At 40.8% G+C, this 18,677-nt stretch overlaps 1 protein-coding gene across 2 annotated transcripts in view; it reads left to right on the forward strand.

Moving 5' to 3' along the window:
* NDST2 (N-deacetylase and N-sulfotransferase 2) overlaps positions 1-18,677 on the forward strand; it is a 307,422-nt gene that overhangs the window by 236,241 nt on the left and 52,504 nt on the right. For both annotated transcript variants that reach the window (XM_068258024.1, XM_068258025.1), the window contains one exon: positions 4,189-4,343. In XM_068258024.1, coding sequence (XP_068114125.1) covers positions 4,189-4,343 — 155 coding nt within the window. The remainder of the gene's footprint in view (positions 1-4,188; positions 4,344-18,677) is intronic.

Genomic DNA, 18,677 nt, shown 5'->3' on the forward strand with positions numbered 1-18,677 from the left:
CCATCAGATAGATTTCTGTCAGATGCCTGTCAAGTCGAATCTGACAGGAATCTATCTGATGTGTGCCACTCAGTAAAGAATAGATTTCCAATAGCTTTCAGAATGAAATGTATTGGAAATTGATCTCAAATTGCGTTATGGGACCATTAGATCCAATGCAACTCTATGGGCCATCGATCTGCTGACCTAGATTTTCCATCCTGTCAGATAGAACAAATCGATGGAAATCATCTGCAAATCAATTGATAGATTTGATAGAATCGATTTATGACTGATCGATTCCATAGAATTGATCTATGGTTGAAATCGACCAATGTATGGGCCCCTTTAGCTCATCTGAATATCTGTTCATTTCATTGAGGCAATGGGGGGGGGGGGGGGATAAGTGATGTCTGGCAGTTCTCTGTCCCTGGAGCAACAGCATCAATTGGTAAAGAACATCCGGTGGACCAATCATTATTCCGTAAGCAAGGTCAGGTAGTGATATCAGGAGATTCTTGTTCAAACAGCAATCATTTATCAGTTTTAATGATGGTTTTTCAGCACTTATTTATGTAAAACAGTTAAGGATATCCGAGTTATGACATTCTATCCACGTGTTGTTTTTTAACGTTTTGTTTTGTGTTCCTACATGGAAGCCAAAATTTATAAAGAGCTTGTTATCTCAAGTACCCCACAAAATGCATAAGGTACATTTTTTTAGAGCACACCCTCATTTTCTATAACTTCATATAGTGCTTTGTCTCTGACAAGAACACGTTCCCTCTGAACCCATTCTGGTGCCCCCATGGGCTTACCTTCTACATGCTAAAAACCTGTGACCTACAACACAAGCTCTTAATCAGCGGGACATGTGCCCTGAGGGAGTATTTCTGGCAGGTTTAGATAAAGGGGGATATATCTGTTTGTAGTACTAGAATTAATTTCCTTGCCCAGAGTCTTAAAGAGTTATAAATCTTGTAAAACATACAAATGATTGTTTATATGGAATCAGGTGGTAGTACAAATGAATGTTTGCCTTCCAAAGCTGTATTTTTGCACGCATTGTTTTTAAATAAAAGCAAAAATGCCTATTAACATAAAGCTAAGCACTCATCTACAGTTATACACTCAGTATGTATGCTACCTGATGCAGCTGTCTTAAAGAATAATGCATAATAGGGCCGCATGATAGCGTAGTAAATAGCACTCTCTCTGGTTTGAATTCCAGGCAGATCGCTATCTGCATGGAGTTTTTGTTTGCAATGGTCTCTTCCAGACACTCCAGATACCAGAAAAAATATTACAGTAAGAGCTTCAGACTATACAGTTGTAGCCAAAAGATTTAAGAATGTTGCAAATACTGATTTTTATTAAGTTTTCTGCTTCAGTTTTTATGATGGCAATTTGCATATACTCCAGACTGTTAGGGGTGATCAGATGAATTGCAAAAGGACCTGCTGATATTCCTCCAGTAATTTTCTCTTTAAAAACGGTGGGTGTGTTGATGAGCACAAGGTTGGAGATCATTCTGTCATACTGAATGAGTTAGAATAGCAGACTGGATGCTTTAACCAATTTCCTTCCTAGGGTTTTTTTCCCCTCTATACCAGAGCAGTTTTCACCGGTCAGCATCTTCCCATTCATCCACCAATAACTTTGTAGCTACTTGTCACAAGGTGGTCTACTGTACATCTTGGGGTTTTTTTGCCACCAATTAGGCTTTCATTGGGTGTAACTTTTAGCTAAGAATAATTTTATTCTAAATGCTTTTTAACAGGAATAATGAGACATTTTTTTTTAAAAAAAATTCATTATTTCTTAGTTTCGTCCACTATAGTTTTAAAATAAAACCTTTTACTGTGGATACAACCCATGCATTTCTTTGTCCTGGTTATTGCAACGTTTAAAATATTTCCCTAGTGCATTGTATGGCGACAATATTTTATTTGGAAATGAAGGGTTATTTTTTTTCATTTTGTGTCCATAACTAATTACAAGCCCATATTCACAAAAATAACAGTAATATACCCTGATGACATACATATTCGAAAAAAAAGTTCAGTCTCTAGGGTAACTATTTATGTATTTTCTTTTATTGTCATATTTTTTTTTTAAATATGCAAATTTTTATTTCGAACTTTGGGAGAGCGGGGGAGGTAAGGGGTTAATTTTAATGGTATATGTATGTGTTTTATGTAAAAAAAAATGTATTAATGGTATAATTTTAATATTTGGTCACAAGATGTCCTTGCACCTTTTCTTCCTGTGCATACTGTTAGTACGATAACAGGAAGTAACGCGTGTATGTGTTAGTTAGTTTGTTACAATGACCACGGGCGTCACATTGATTCTAGCGATCATTGACATGGGGACTTAGATCAATAAATGGTAACTGCGATCCCATTCACTGATCTCCCAACTAAGGTGGCGACGAGAGTGCATGCGGAAGTGAGCACAGATGAGCGTTGCTTGTTTGCAGCATAGACAAATATCTATGCACCAGGCAGGAACTAAGATCCTGCGGGGCGTAGATCTACTGCTGCGAATGGCATAAGTGGTTAAAAGGCAGGTGATGCTTAAATTCATTGTTCTTCTTCTGTTAAACATGGTTACTTGCAAGGAAACACGTGCAGTTATCATTATGATGCATAAAAAGGTCTTCATAGGCAAGGATATTGCTGCTACTAAGATTTCAGGCATGTGCAAGTGCACCTTGCATGCACAGTGAGGCAAAGAGTTTTGGAGCATTACTTTGTCTAGAAGGGTAATAAGAAAGCAACTTCTCTTCAAGAAATTCATCAGGGACAGGCTATTCTGAAAAAAAGTACAGGGATTGAACTACTGAGGACAGGAGTCGTTTTCTCTTATGAAACCCCTTTCTGAATGTTTGGGACATCTGGCAAAATGAGTGTCTGGAGAAGAAAAGGTGAGAGCTACCATAAGTCCTGCCTATAACCAACAGTAAAGCATCCTGAGACCCTTCATGTGAAGGGCTGCTTCTCATCCAAGGGAGTGGGCTCACTCACAATTTTGCTTAAGAACACAGCCATGAATAAAGAATGGTACTAAAACATCCTCCGACAGCGACTTATTGCAACCATCCAATAAGAGTTTAGTGTAGAACAATGCCTTTTCCAGCATGATGGAGCACCCTGACCAAAGTGTCTATGTGGCTCGGGGAAAAACAGATTGAAATTTTGGGTCCATGGCCAGGAAACTCCCCAGACCTTAATCCAAATGAGAACCTGTAATTAATCCTCAAGAGATGGGTAGACAAACAAAAACCCCAAATTCTGACAAACTCCAAGCATTGATTATGAAAGAATAGATTGCCATCAGTCAGGATTTGGCCCATAAGTTTCATGGCAGGGCAAATTGCGGAAGTCTTGAAAAAGAAAGACCGAAACTGCAAATATTGACTCTTTGTGTAAACTTGATGCAATTTTCAATAAAGCCTTTGAAACTTAACTCACCTTTGACTTCACCAATCGGCCCTCATGATTTGAGGATACGTAGAATCAATAGTCCACCTGAATAACCCTGAATAGTGAGACCTGATTGATAGGTCCAGTTGACTGTAAACTTGGGGGCCCATTCCTGTCCTATGCCTTTTCTCTTATGTCCTCCCTTCAGTTGCATGATTGACATACCTTTTTACATTTTTTTTCTTCACCAGTCCATTATAAGACTATTTGGGTTGTATTGCTTTTTCTTCCATATCAGGCTCTGGTTTGGCTGTCATACACTGCTAAGATGTCGTACCTCATCAAGACAAGTTAAAAATGTTTTGTAGCATGTTTTATTTTGTAAAATAATGTAAAGCCTGGTGATCAATTCAACAACCTTGTCCACTGTCAATTGGACGTGATCATTAAATCAACTACTACACAATTTATTCAATTTGTATTGATAATATTTCAACAAAGATCTAATCAAAGCACTAGCTTTGCAGCACTCGGTGTAGTGCAATGCTACATGGTCATTGCTCTTCCAGCTTGACTAAGATTTTATGACATTCCCAGTAACTGTTTCAATTTAAAAAACTGTCCAAAACTGACCGTTGTTCAGTTGTGCATGTTGAGGGAAATCCTCATTAACTGATTTGGTCAGAGGGAATTGCCTGAGGAAATCTGAATGAGTATGGCTGGGCGAACTGGTATAGATTTGTGACCATGCTTCCTAACGGTGTGACTTTTCTTTCTTTAGGCACAGATGAAGAAGATGAGGGGGATGACATGCTTCTACAGCACAGGAAGGAGTTCTGGTGGTTCCCACATATGTGGAGTCATATGCAGCCACACTTGTTCCATAATGTTACTGTCCTAGCAGAGCAAATGAAACTCAACAAACAGTTTGCACTGGTAATTATGCCTTTTCCCCACTTGAAATGTATTTATTATGCTCTACTTATCCAGAAAATTGATGGTCATCATGAATAAATATATTTAGATAGTGGAGTCAGCTGACTGTTTTAAGAGCGTTTTGTCTTTAAGTTTTGCTTTAAGGGCTGGTTCACACTCGGAGCGCAAAACGCAAATAACAATCGCCAAGTATTTTTGATTGCGTTTCTGTGGCACAACATTTTGCGACTTGCGTTCAAGAGAACGAGAATTACATTGCAATCGCCGCCAAAATGCTGCGTGCAGCCCATTTGCGATTTGCAAACTCTGCAGCGGGAATGATCCCATAGGGATACATTTAGTCATAGCACCTTGCTGCTCTCTGGCGATAATGTCCTACTGATCGTTCATGTACATCAGTACAGTCTGACTCATACACCTGAAACATGCATGTGGCAAATTCAGTCAAACTTCACTCCAATATCTGTTATCCATAAACCCTGGAGGGGGGTTGAAAGAATCTCGCATATTATGAATAACTTCCTCCTTCAGCCTGAAGCCACATGTAAATTACCATTTTTGCAGTCACTACAGGGTCCATTTAAAGCATACCTGTCACAAATCTGGGAAACTAAGTGCTCCAAAAAAAAAAAAATTGTTTTTTGCTTTAATGAAACCTGTATGTGTTTCAGAAATGTTACTGACCTGTTTACATAAGCATCTGTGCCATCCTATATACATCCTACTTGGCGCTGCTGCTGGCTGCAGTGAAACATGGAGCAGCACAGCTCCATTCAACATGGAGTGATAGGGCTGCCCATCTCCATCTTCTCAAATGCTGCCAGAAGAATCTTCTTTTGTTGTGGTGTGTGCAGTGCTGTATCAGTTGCCGGGAGAGCCGGGTCAGCAGAGTGCTAGAGGCAGTGCACATCAGGGCTACTTTGAATGCTTTTAAAGTTATCCTAATGCAAAATGGGTCAAATCACTGTACAGGTTTACTGATCACATCCATGAATATAATTTCAGTCTTTGAATTAGGGAAGAAGTGATGATGCAGACCCTCTGCAAGTCTTGTGTTTGTCTTCAGGGTGCTTTTTACTTGCTGAAGCAGCCTGATTAAAATGAGGATTATGAATTTCATCCGTCAAAGCAGTTCAGTGAAATTAAAAGTATATTCATTAGTCTCATAATATGAATTCCTCAGTTGCCATGGGAAACAATGAATTCAGTCTGGTAAATTTACAGAAGCTGACTGAAATACTTCCCAAAGGCATTTAAAACTAGAGCAAGGTAATGTTATCATGCAGTACACAAGTAAATCATTTGAATTCAATATTGCTCTGGGCTATTGCGTTCTAATCTTATCATACTTTATACAGTAGCAACACATAATGCAATGCTCTAATATACATAAGTGAGGCGTGTGGGTGGCAAACATAAGATCGGGGAAGACCCTTCGGTGTCCCCCCAGGACAACCCCCCCTCCCTTTCATCCCCCTCTTACCCTTTGCTCTGCCAATAGCTATACATGTGCATGTTGTTAGGTCAAGTGAGACCATCTAACAAAACAAATTAACACTTTGTGCAGTCCTTGAAATCCCCTTCTTAAGGAGGACCTAGTCTCCAGTCTCCCATTATGTTGTTTTGTTTGTTTTTTTTCTTTCTGTAAAGCCCTATTTTGAGTTACGGACTTTCCACATTTTTTGTTTTTGAGGCTAATTGCCACGAATGTAGATTTGTTATTAAAAGCAAGCTGTTTTGCCATGGTCATTTGCCCTTAAGCTGTGTATGTTCCATGCTATCCTCATGCAATTTAGCTCTTTCTTGTCCCAAACTTATTTTTCTCTCCTTTTTATCTTTATTTTAAACTCAATTATTTGTTTGAAGAGTACTGTTATGTCTCATTTGAGTCGACATACATTGTTGCAAATTGTTGTGCTATGTCTTTCCTACAGAGCCGGGACAAGGTCCTCCAGCACCCAAGGCTGAGACACCAAAGTGCGCCCCTCCATCCCTCCACCCCAGCCGTCACACACTGATTACTATTAGACTAAGAGGCATCCCAGGGCCCCCAACACCTTAATCTCTAGTTATCTGGCTTGCAGTCACTTCCATGTATCTCATTTTCTTATTTCTTTCTGCTTCAAACACAATTAGGAATGACAGCTGAATGAATTATGCGCCCCCTCCTACACTGCGCCCTGAGGCTGGAGCCTCTCCAGCCTATGCCTCGGCCCGGCCCTGCTTTCCTATGTTGGTACAAAATACCAATTTCTTTATTAAGCACAAATAATAATAAATACAAGTTACAAAGCAAAAAATGTTGATACCATTTACGAATTTAGGGCTTTGGTTAATGCCGCCACACTGGACCCTTTGTGTTTGTTTCCTCCCTCTTTCCTCCCCTCCTCCTTTATTTTGCTTTGGAATCCCCTCGGGCTTTCTCATTACCCCAATTAGACTTATACTTGAATTTAGGAGATATTAACTTGAGCTGATAGTAAAAATGTTATCCTTCTTATGATTGCCATTATCATGATTGAGTCCCTTTAAGTTTTGTGTCATTTAAACAATATTGCGGTTCTTTGCATTGGTTAGGATGTGCTAACACGTTGTGGTGTAGTCTTTAAGTTTTGAGGACTCCACCCCAGCTTCACTCACTCCCCCTCCTCCACTCCCCCTCCTCCACCCCAACCTTACTCACTTCCCCTCCTCCACTCCAACTTCACTCACTCCCCCTCCACCCCTCCCCCTCTTCCACCCCAGCTGCACTCACTACCGAACTTCACTCCCTGTCCCGTTTCAACTTTTACCGCCACAGTTTACTTTAAATAAAATTTCCCCACACAATAGTCATCATGTTGGACTATGCTGTACAGTGTACATCCTGTGACATGTATGCATGCCTTGATCAGCGGATTAAGGGTGTTTACTGTTGCCCTGGGTGTGTGCATGTTGCTCAGTTAGAGGCGGAAGTCGCAGAGCTAAATAAGCATCTCGCAACACTGAGACGCATACACAACATGGAGATGAGCTTGGATCTCACGATCCAGACACTGGATGGAATCGGTGAAGATGAGGTGGGTGGAGTAAAGCCGGAGCAAGAAGCAGAGGTAGCCGCTAGTTGGGTCACAGTTAGAAGGGGTAGGGGGAAAAGTGGCAGGGAGGCTAGTCCCGAGTTGTCCCTCACTAATAAGTATGCTTGTTTGCGTAATATTGGGGAGGATGATTCAGGAGTAGCAATGCTGCAGCAGGATGTGCTCCTTAGCAACCAAGGGGCAGACTGCTGTAACGAGAAAGGGAATAGGAGTGCAGCTAAGGCTAGACAGGTACTGGTGGTAGGGGATTCAATTATTAGGCGCACAGATAGGATAATCTGTCGAAACCGTGAATGCTGTACAGTCTGTTGCCTCCCGGGTGCTCGGGTTCGGCATGTAGCAGAAAGAATTGACAGATTATTGGGTGGGGCTGGGGAAGACCCAGCTGTCATGGTACACATTGGCACCAATGACAAAGTTAGTGGCAGATGGAAGGTCCTCAAAAATGATTTTCAGGTACTTGGAGATAAACTTAAAGGGGAACTGAAGAGAGAGGTATATGGAGGCTGTCATGTTTATTTCCTTTTAGACAATACCAGTTGCCTGGCAGCCCTGCTGATCCTCTGCCTCTAATACTATTAGCCATAGCCCCTAAACAAGCATGCAGCAGATCAGGTTTTTAAGTGGTTCAGACTTATAAGTCTGATCTGACAAGACTAGCTGCATGCTTGTTTCTGGTTTTAATCAGATACTACTGCAGAGAAATAGACCAGCAGGGCTGCCAGGCAACTGGTATTGATTAAAAGGAAATAAACATGACAGCCTCCATATACCTCTCTCTTCAGTTCCCCTTTAAAGCAAGGACCTCCAAGGTGGTGTTCTCTGAAATACTGCCAGTGCCACGCGCTACATCTGAGAGACAAAGGGAGCTTAGGGAGTTAAATAAGTGGCTGAGAAATTGGTGTAGGAAGGAAGGGTTTGGGTTCCTGGAGAACTGGGCAGACTTTGCAGTCGGCTACAGGTTCTACAGTAGGGATGGGCTGCACCTTAATGGGGAGGGTGCAGCTGCATTGGGGGAGAAGATGGCTAAACGGTTGGAGGAGATTTTAAACTAGGATCTGGGGGGAGGCGGGAGGATAAAGTCTCAATATGTAGTCAAGATAAGGTAAAAAGACAGTGGGAGCCTAACATTATGGGGGGTGGAGAGGGGGGTGGGGACAGTGTAAAGATTAAGGAGGTTGGTAAAACTTCAAGTAGCCCATTTCGTGTAAACAAAATTGGTAAATGTGTTGGTAAAAATATAAAGTGCATGGTAACCAATGCTCGGAGCCTTGCAAATAAAATAGACGAACTAGAGTTCATTCTGAATGACAAAGGCTATGACATTGTGGGAATAACCGAGACATGGATGGATGAAAGCAATGACTGGATAGCTAATTTAAAAGGATACAATGTGTTTAGGAGGGATAGAACAGGGAAAAAAGGTGGTGGGGTTTGTCTCTTTGTTAAGAATTCTTTTACAGCTGTCAACGATGAGATGGAGGAAGATTGCGAAGATGTGGAGTCCGTTTGGGTAAATATTCATGGTGGAAATAAAAGTTGCCAATTGCTTATTGGGGTATGCTACAGACCACCTCTTATTAATGAAGCTGCAGAACTGCGATTACTACAGCAGATTGAAAAAGCTGCAAGTAAAAATGAGGTCATAATTATGGGCGACTTCAACTTTCCAGACATTGACTGGGGTATTGAGGCTACCCATTCTGGTAAAAGCAGCAGATTTCTGGCAGCACTACAGGACAATTACTTGACTCAAATGGTAACGGAACCAACTAGGGGGAATGCGTTACTGGATCTGATCATTTCTAATAGACCAGATAATGTATCAAATGTGCAGGTTCAAGAACATTTGGGAAATAGTGATCACAACATGATAACGTTTGATCTGGTGACTGATAGGCCACGGGGCAGCGGGACCACTAAAACTATGAATTTTAGAAAAGCAAAGTTCAATCAAATTAGGCAGGCACTAAGTTTGGTGAACTGGGATAATGTACTACAAGGGAAGGACACTGAAGGGAAATGGCAAGCTTTTAAACGTATTCTCAATCAATATTGTAGTATGTATATCCCATATGGAAACAAAATGTCTAGGAATAAAAAAAGGCCTCTATGGATGAATAGAAAGGTTAGGGATAAAATGAAGAGGAAAAAGAATGCCTATAAGGTCCTAAAACAGGAGGGGACTGAGGCTGCACTAAGCAATTATAAGGAGTGCAATAAAAATTGTAAAAAAGAAATTAGGCTGGCAAAGATCGAAGCTGAAAATCAAATCGCTAGGGATATCAAATCTAACCCAAAAAAGTTTTACAAGTACATCAACTCTAAAAAAAGAAAGGTTGACTGTATAGGAATCCTAAAGGATGAGGGTGGAAACTCAATGGTGGATGACCAAGGTAAGGCAGAGTTATTAAATGCTTTCTTTGCATCTGTCTTCACAAAGGAAACAGCACTGTTGCACATTACAGAGGCAGAAGAGTCTCAATCTTCTAACTGTAATATTAAATACTTAACGCAGGAAGAAGTAAAGGCAAGACTAAATAAATTAAAAATAGACAAGGCACCTGGCCCGGATGGCATGCATCCTCGGGTCCTAAGAGAATTAAGTTCAGTTATAGCTAAGCCCCTTTATCTTATCTTTTGTGACTCTCTTGCAACTAGCAGAGTCCCAGTGGATTGGCGTACAGCCCACGTTTTCCCATTATTTAAGAAGGGCAAAAAATCTGATCCAGGAAATTATAGACCTGTAAGCTTAACATCAGTTGTATGCAAACTATTTGAGGGGTTACTAAGAGATACTATACATGACTTCATAGTAGAAAATAATCTTATTTCTCAGCATCAACATGGGTTTACTAAAGACAGGTCCTGTTTGACTAACATGCTCAGCTTTTATGAGGTAGTGAATGCTAATATGGATATTGGGAATGCTGTAGATGTGATATACTTGGACTTTGCAAAGGCCTTCGAAACTGTTCCCCACAAAAGTCTGGTGCAAAAGTTGAGGATGCAAGGACTGGGGAAGAGTTTGTGTGCATGGATAGGGAACTGGCTAATGGACAGAAAACAAAGAGTTGTGGTCAATGGATCGTACTCAAAATGGGAGACTGTTAGCAGTGGGGTCCCACAGGGGTCTGTACTGGGTCCAGTGCTCTTCAATTTATTTATTAATGACCTAGTAGATGCAGTAGTGAGCAATGTTGCTATTTTTGCAGATGATACAAAATTGTGCAGAATCATCAACTCTCAGGAAGATAGTGTCATATTGCAACAGGATCTGGATAGGATGGCTATATGGGCACATACATGGCAGATGAAATTCAATGTTGACAAATGTAAAGTCATGCATTTTGGTCGTACCAATGGTCTAGCACCATACAAAATAAATGGGATACAGTTGGGAACATCAAACTTGGAGAAGAACTTAGGAGTACTCATCGACAACAAGTTAAATAATCGTACTCAATGCCAAGCCGCTGCAGCTAAAGCGAACAAAATTTTGGGATGCATTAAAAGGGAAATAAAAACTCGAGATGCTAGCATAATATTGCCCCTGTTTAACTCTCTAGTAAGGCCACATCTGGAATATGGAATTCAGTTCTGGGCACTTACCAAACACACAATTGGAGAAACTCACTCCCAAACAGTTCTCTGCTGCTTTATAAAGCCTGCAGGCTGCTTATAAGCCAATGAGAAGTGCACCCATAATACACCTAGCTTGCAGTGATAATCAAGCAGAAGCTGAGCAAGTCAGCCAATTAGTTGGAGAGGGCTTCAGTTGCATATAGACAATGGCTATATGACCAGCAGGGGGCACCAGCATGCAGGATATTCCCTCTCATCTGCCCCCCTCCTAACTAAACTGCATGGGATACTACAATAATTAAAAACAATGGTGCATGAGCCAGCCTGGGGCCCCGGGAACTCTCACTGCCCGGGGCCCCAGAACCAGCATCCAACACCATATGTGAGCGCAGCCAAAACCTTGGAGCTGCCACCTCCAAGGCCTGTCTCCTACTGCTCTAAAACTTACCAAACACACAATTGGAGAAACTCACTCCCAAACAGTTCTCTGCTGCTTTATAAAGCCTGCAGGCTGCTTATAAGCCAATGAGAAGTGCACACATAATACACCTAGCTTGCAGTGATCATCAAGCAGAAGCTGAGCAAGTCAGCCAATTAGTTGGAGCACCACAGTTCTGGGCACCACATTACAAAAAAGATATTGCAGTTTTAGTGCAGGTGCAGAGACGAGCTACAAAATTGATATGTGGGATGGAAGGTCTCGCTTACCAAAAAAGGTTAGATAAACTGGGTTTATTTAGTCTAGAGAAAAGACGCCTTAGAGGAGATCTAATTAACATGTATAAATACATCAGAGGGCAATATAATAGCTTGGCGGATGAGCTTTTTGTCCCTAGGCCTTCTCAAAGGACTAGAGGACATGATCTGCGCATGGAGGAAAAACGTTTTAGCCATTTATTTAGGAAAGGGTTCTTTACAGTAAGAGTGATTAAGATGTGGAATGCATTGCCACAGGAAGTCGTTATGGCAAACTCTATACCTGCATTTAAAGGGGGCTTAGATGTTTTCCTTGCGTTGAAAGACATCCATGGCTACAATTACTAGGTTATGCCTAATGATGTTGATCCAGGGATTTTATCTGATTGCCATCTGGAGTCAGGAAGGAATTTTTCCCTTTTGGGGCTAATTGGACCATGCCTTGTGGGGGTTTTTTCGCCTTCCTCTGGATCAACAGGTGTATGTGGGGGACGGGCTGGAGTTGTACTTTGTACTGGTTGAACTCGATGGACGTATGTCTTTTTTCAACCAAAATAACTATGTAACTATGAGGTTTTTGCAGACTTTGGTCATACCTGTCATCCTATGACCATTTCGTTCCATTACTTATATCTATGCAGTATGTTTCCATGATTTGTTCTCCTTTTCCCTTATTACTATGGTTGGCATTTTCCAAACCACATAATGTGTTAAGCCTCATCTACACGGGTAGATGAGGCTGCGATCCTGCGGCTCGATTAGCCGACGGATCGCCTCTTCCGCGTGCCCGCCGCGTCCCCGCTCGCCGCGCGTGCGCCGCATTCGATTCCCCGCTCGTCCACACCGGCGCCGCTTATCTTCCGCTCGATTCCCTGCCATTGTCCCCTCGCGGGGAGCGAGCAGGGAATCGGCGGTGCGGAGATCCGTCCTGTCGGATCTTATCAATCGAGCCGCATCAGCGGCTCGATTGATAAGGAGCATCGTGGCCACATCTACTCGTGTAGATGCGGCTTTAAACCATTGGACACATCTGGTGACTAAATTTGGTTATTGTTCTCCCTCGAACTGGAGGGAACAATGTTCCCCATTTACTGTTTTATCTGGGGGGTGGAGTAATGAAGGCAGAAGTGCCCTCACCCCGTTGCTTTCTCTCTGTTCCAGACTGTGAATACCTTTCATTGCAATGTAAATGTTATTGTATGATTTGTCATCTACGATTGGTCCTGATACATATGCGGAAATATGCTCTGCTATGATTCTTTTTTGCTTTTTATTTTTCGCCACATTTGTGGCTTCTTTGTTTATTTCTCAATAACTGTTCAATAAAAGATTTAATGAGATACCATTTATTGGTTAAATTAGAAGAAAAAGAGCAAGCTTTTGGCTGTATGTTTGAACACACAGCTTATACAATTGAATGTGATTATATATTTTCATTTCAATGAATTTGCTGTCAGCTAAGACTAAAAATGGCAGTAAGCTTGAATTACTTTTTGCAACCATGACACAAGTATGTAAGTACTATGGTTAGAATACTGTTGCCATGAGACTATCCAAAATCAGTCTTGCAGCAGGAATATTTATTTGCTACTCTTTTAGAACTTGGATAAATTCCTTGCCTGGCAGGAAATGTTGTCATTGCTATCTATCAGTTTCTCCTATAAGCACTGTGAATTGATAGCACACAAAACCACAGTAATAAAGCTGAAATAATGTTTGCCGTTAATCCTTGTAATATAAAGAGCTGATCTGAAAGCATTGAGTTTTCTCATCAAAAATTGAATTTTCTTTGTAAAGTGAGCTACTCTCTATACTGTAAGGTAGTCCCCAGTTAATGAACGATAGGGATTACGTTTTTCCTATTTTCTTTCACGCCCTCCCCCATATAGCATCTCTGGTAGTGTTACTGGCCTCCCTCCCTCATATAACTTGTACTGCTGAGACTTGTAGTATGCCTGACTGCTGACACTTGTAGCGTAGGCTGGGGAAGATGGTACTGGAACGGCTCCTTTCCTAGTGATGGAAGTCTTGGAGGCCAGTGGTCCTGAGCTGTCTGTGGTTGTGTTCTGTCCCTCTGTGGTGAAGGGGCCAGTGGGGGAAGTTGTCCAAAAAGCTCCCCCTGCACCTAAGGGGAAGGTGGATGTGTCAGTGTGATTGCAGGCTGTAACTCTGTGTGGGAGTAGCACCAGATTGTGGTGTGGAACTAGGAGGGTGAGAGTGGTGTCCTCTCTCTCCCTTCTCACTGCTGAAGGAATCGTTGTGCCAGTATCACTGCTGGCTGCAGCAGGGTCAAAAAGCAGTTGTGGCTGAGGTGTGGAAACCAGAGGAGAAGAGGGGTTCCTCTCTCACCCTCTGCACTGCTGGTTGAGAAAAATGTGTGTGGATTTCACCGCGGCAGTGATACCAGGGTCGGTTAGGCAGCGGGCTGTGGCGATGAGAGCAGTTAACGCTGCATATTGCAGCAAGGAGGGGGCGGTGTTAAGACAGCCTCTTCCAGTACACTGCAGTAGAACCCTGTCAGACTTGCCTGTTTATATATATATATATATATATATATATATATATATATATATATATATATATATATATATATATATATATATATATATATATATATATACATCCGGATTTGTACTCTTTACCGCCCAAGGCCGCTGTCACCAGCCGCCCCCCTCCAGTATAGGTAGCCAGATGACCCTTTCCCTATAGTATAGGTAACCCAATGACTCCCTTAATCCCTCCTTCTCCCACTTCCCCTCTTTCAGTATAGGTAGCCAGCTTGCCTTCATACTGCAGCAGCCAGCCATCAGTGTCACTCATTTCTCTGCTCATCTCCAATGCTGCCCAAGTCCATAGCTGCTGGCCACAATGCAAAGATGCACAGAGAGCAAGATGGCTGCAGCACAGGTGGCTGGCAGCAGAGTACCGCGGTCAGGCGCTTACCTGATATCCCTGCATTGCAGCATTTGCAAGTTTGTAAATGCTGCATAAGTTCAGCCTGCTGCTTTGGTGCCCTTCCTCCTGTGGTGCCCTAGGCCATGGCCTAGGTGGCCTTGTCCTAAATCCAGCCCTGTGTGTGTGTGTGTGTGTGTATGTATATATATATATATATATATATATATATATATATATATATATATATATATATATATATATATATATATATATATATATATATATATATATATATATATATATATATATATATATATATATATATATATATATATATATATATATATATATATATTAGTTTTCAGGTAAAAAAAAAATTGCCCTCCTCACTTTAGTCCTCTTTAAGATATAAAGGGTTTTTGAAGGTGAATACAAAGTTGCAGAGGTTATCGTTTAAATAAATCAAGGTCACAGTGCAATCAAAGAGGAACTGAAGTAAAAATAACATAATTATTAAAATGGAAATTGCTTTTTTTTTTCTTACAATATTCATTTTTAAATACTTTAGTCAATATTTTCCCATTGCAAAATCTTTTCTCACTCAGAATGAATCGTTACAGAGAATTCTGAAGCCAGTACAAAATATACCTGGTCTCCTAGAGTTCTCTGGGGGGATGTCACATAACTAATCAGCCCAGGCTAAGCATTACTGGGAGGGCAGAGCTACATACAATATACAGATATATATAATGTTTCCTATCCTACTTAATAGTGGCAGTTTAGCATGGATTTATAGAGCTGCACTACAGTTAAGAAAAGTGCAAGTCCATCCCTAAACTGCTACAGATTAAGAAGTGCTTCGTAGCAGTTCTCCAGATAGTGCAGCAGTGCAGGCTAGATGTGATTTGTGAAGGGCTCCTCAGTCTGCTGACAGCAGATGTGTTGGTTACCTCAGCAACAGCAACTCCCCTCACACACTGCACTGCCTGAGAGACCTTTCTAACTCCTCCTATTCCTAACAGTTTAAGAAGGAATCCGCACTATTTAGTGATTTCTTAGGATATGTGAGACAGTTCTGCATGGATTTCTAAAAACTTACTAATGTTTTGTCTCAGACACTCTTGATAAATGTCCCCCACAGTGTGTGTAAGGTAACATAAACTGCCAAAGACGCCGATCCATCAGGGGTCAGCAATCTTCAGAGGCTGCCAGCTGGAGAGGGGAGAAGACCGGAGCTGCTACGGGGGACACACCTGACTTTTAGGGGCTGGAAGAAGCCCCCCGGTAAGTAAAAGGTTTTATTTCTCTCGCCCCGTTTGTCTTTTAATTCCAGAGGAGGATTGCGCTGTCACTTCTGATCTCCACTTAATAAATTTGGACCGTACAACCTGATTGATTTTATTATTTATATTTAGTATGTTTTTTTCAAGACTGAAAACAGTGGAAGAGTTGACTGATCCAGCAAACATGTCCTGTTGTGAACACCTTCTCATAAAAACTGCTAGATAATCTGCCACTGTTACTAGAATTGATCAAAGCAATTGAGTGACGATTGTATAATGGCTATTTCAGCATTCGTTCAGCAATCTGTACTCTAGTCTGTAGTGAGGGTTGCAACTTTTGCCACTTAATAATGGACAATTTAGAAGAAAATATACAAACTAGGTTAGTTAAAGGAACTCTGTAGTGGATCCATGCACATGACTCAAATGTTACATCCTCAATACTTACACCAAAACTCTTTCTTCTCTCTTAGGGCCTGAGCCCATTGACACAGTTGTATCCGCTTCTGTTCACTCTTCAACATCTCTAACATTCATATGTAACTTAAAAGCGGACACAACTGCGTCAGTGGGCTCAGGCCCTTACTCCAGTCATGTCAAAATCCTGCAGGTCATTTAAAGGGAATCTGAAGTGAAAATAAACTTGTGATATGATGATTTGTATGTGTAGTACAGGTAAGAAATACAACATTAGTAGCACAGATGAGTCTCATATTGTGTCAAGTACAGGAAGAGTTAAGAAACTTAATTTATCCACGCAAAAGAGTTTCTCTGAGCTCTACATTGCTGTTTCCTGAAGCGTTTATCTCAACCTGTCTCTCACTGTTTTTTGTTTGTTTCCACTTTGAGGGCTCATTCACACTACAAGAGCTTTTCTAAGCGCTTTGTGATTTTAAAAGCTCTTGCTAATGTTATCTTATGTCTTTGCTCTCACAGTGCCAACGTGATTTTGTAAAAATCCCCCATAGCATTGCATTAGCAAGAGCTTTTCAAAATCACTAGTGCTTAAAAAGCTGTTGTAATATGAACTAGCCCTCACTGCAGAGCTCATGACCCTTTGAACTTTCCTGCTCTGTTTCATAGTTTAAAATTCAGAGTATAGTTTGTAAACTGCAAATATTAGAGAATGATGCAATATTATAAAAAAAAAATCTACAGTATATAACTGAAAATGAAAATCAGACACTTCTTTGCTAATGTATGAATTATCCATACTACACATACAATTCATTGTATCATAACTCCTATATGATCACTTTTGTGTCTTGGAATTTATTTTGTATCCTGAAATCTGTAATACATTGTATTCATCGTGTAACACTTGTCACTTTAATGACTGATTCTGTATTTTGTACCGGTGTTTATATTTGGTGTATGCCATTGTCTGTATTATTTTTTACCCCATGTTTGTTTTTCTTACTTTGTACAGCAAAATGGAATGTGTTGGCACTTTATAAATCAACAATAATTTATATTTTTTTAAGATTACTTTTTTTGGTAATGGTTGACTTGCCGTAAGAAATAAGAGTACTGTAGGTCATGAAAGATTTCTCACATATTGATGGAAAAGCTGAACTCGAGCATCAATGCAATTAATTCTGACAAAAATGCGCAAGGCCTCTTGTGTGAAAAGATACGTTCTATGTCATTGGCAATAGGACACATTCCTGGACTACCGGAGTGGAACTTTAAAGACAGGGCTGGCCCTAGTGAGCTGTGACTACATAGAGGAAAGGGGTTGCGTGTCTTGCTGATATCAGTCACCAGGATGCTGACAGAACAACAAATGAGTGAAAGAAGCTGAAGCTTGCTTTCCATTTTTCTGTGTAACTTGTGAATACAGGTCTCTGTGCTGTAATAAAGATCTGCCACCAAACAGCTCTGAGGCAGGCTGGCAGCTTTTGTTTATTAGTTTGCTTATTGGCAGCTTACATATTTGAGTAGCTGTACTGACCTTGAATGTCTTCTTTCATGTAGCTGGTCCCTTCTTTGTCTCATAATGGTGAAAGTCTTAAACTTAAATCCACTAACCAGGTCCGTTGGTGTTCTATTACATTGTTTAAGGGTAGGAGGCTTTAAGGTCATTTATCATTCACCTAGAATAGACACTGTAAGCTTCTGTAAATAGCTGCTTTAGTAATCCGACTTTTTCCTCCTGCCAAAAATGATTACTATCGGTTTTAAAAGGAAATGTACAGTGTAGTTTTGAATATATTTTTATACTAAATTTGAATTCTAATGAATAAAATACACAAATTATTATAGACCAACATTTCATCTGTGTGGAACCACTGGTGGATCTGCCGCATTTTTCACTTTGTTCTTTGTTCCAAAATTAGGATTTTAGAGCAAAACTCCTACACACGTTAGATTTTCTTCATTAACGGTGATTGTAGTCATCTAGTGTGAACATTTTTTATTGTGATTGCCGATCTCATTATTGTCCATAGATCAGAGCAGTCTGCTGTTTGTTGTAACTGATTAGGTTGTGTGCGCAGTGCTAGATGACAGATCTATGAACTTGAGCAATCACCAACAGTCCTTCCAGGCCAGAGTTATTTAGCGCGTGTTCTTAGCAGGGAAAGGGGTAAGGTAATTGAGGGAAGCACAAGTAGGTAAGCTATGTGAACTTCATTCAGCTTATTTTATTGTATTTTATTTATGAAGTGCCAACATATTGCGCAGCGCTGGACAATAAATACTTACAATGGTACAAAGGATGCCAGATCCTAATCTGAAGTTACACAGAACTATTTAAACAGAGATGTAATCCTTAAAAAGCGCTCTATCCCCACCAT

The sequence above is a fragment of the Hyperolius riggenbachi genome, chromosome 10, assembly GCF_040937935.1.
Source record: "Hyperolius riggenbachi isolate aHypRig1 chromosome 10, aHypRig1.pri, whole genome shotgun sequence".
Classification (NCBI taxonomy): Eukaryota; Metazoa; Chordata; class Amphibia; order Anura; family Hyperoliidae; genus Hyperolius; species Hyperolius riggenbachi.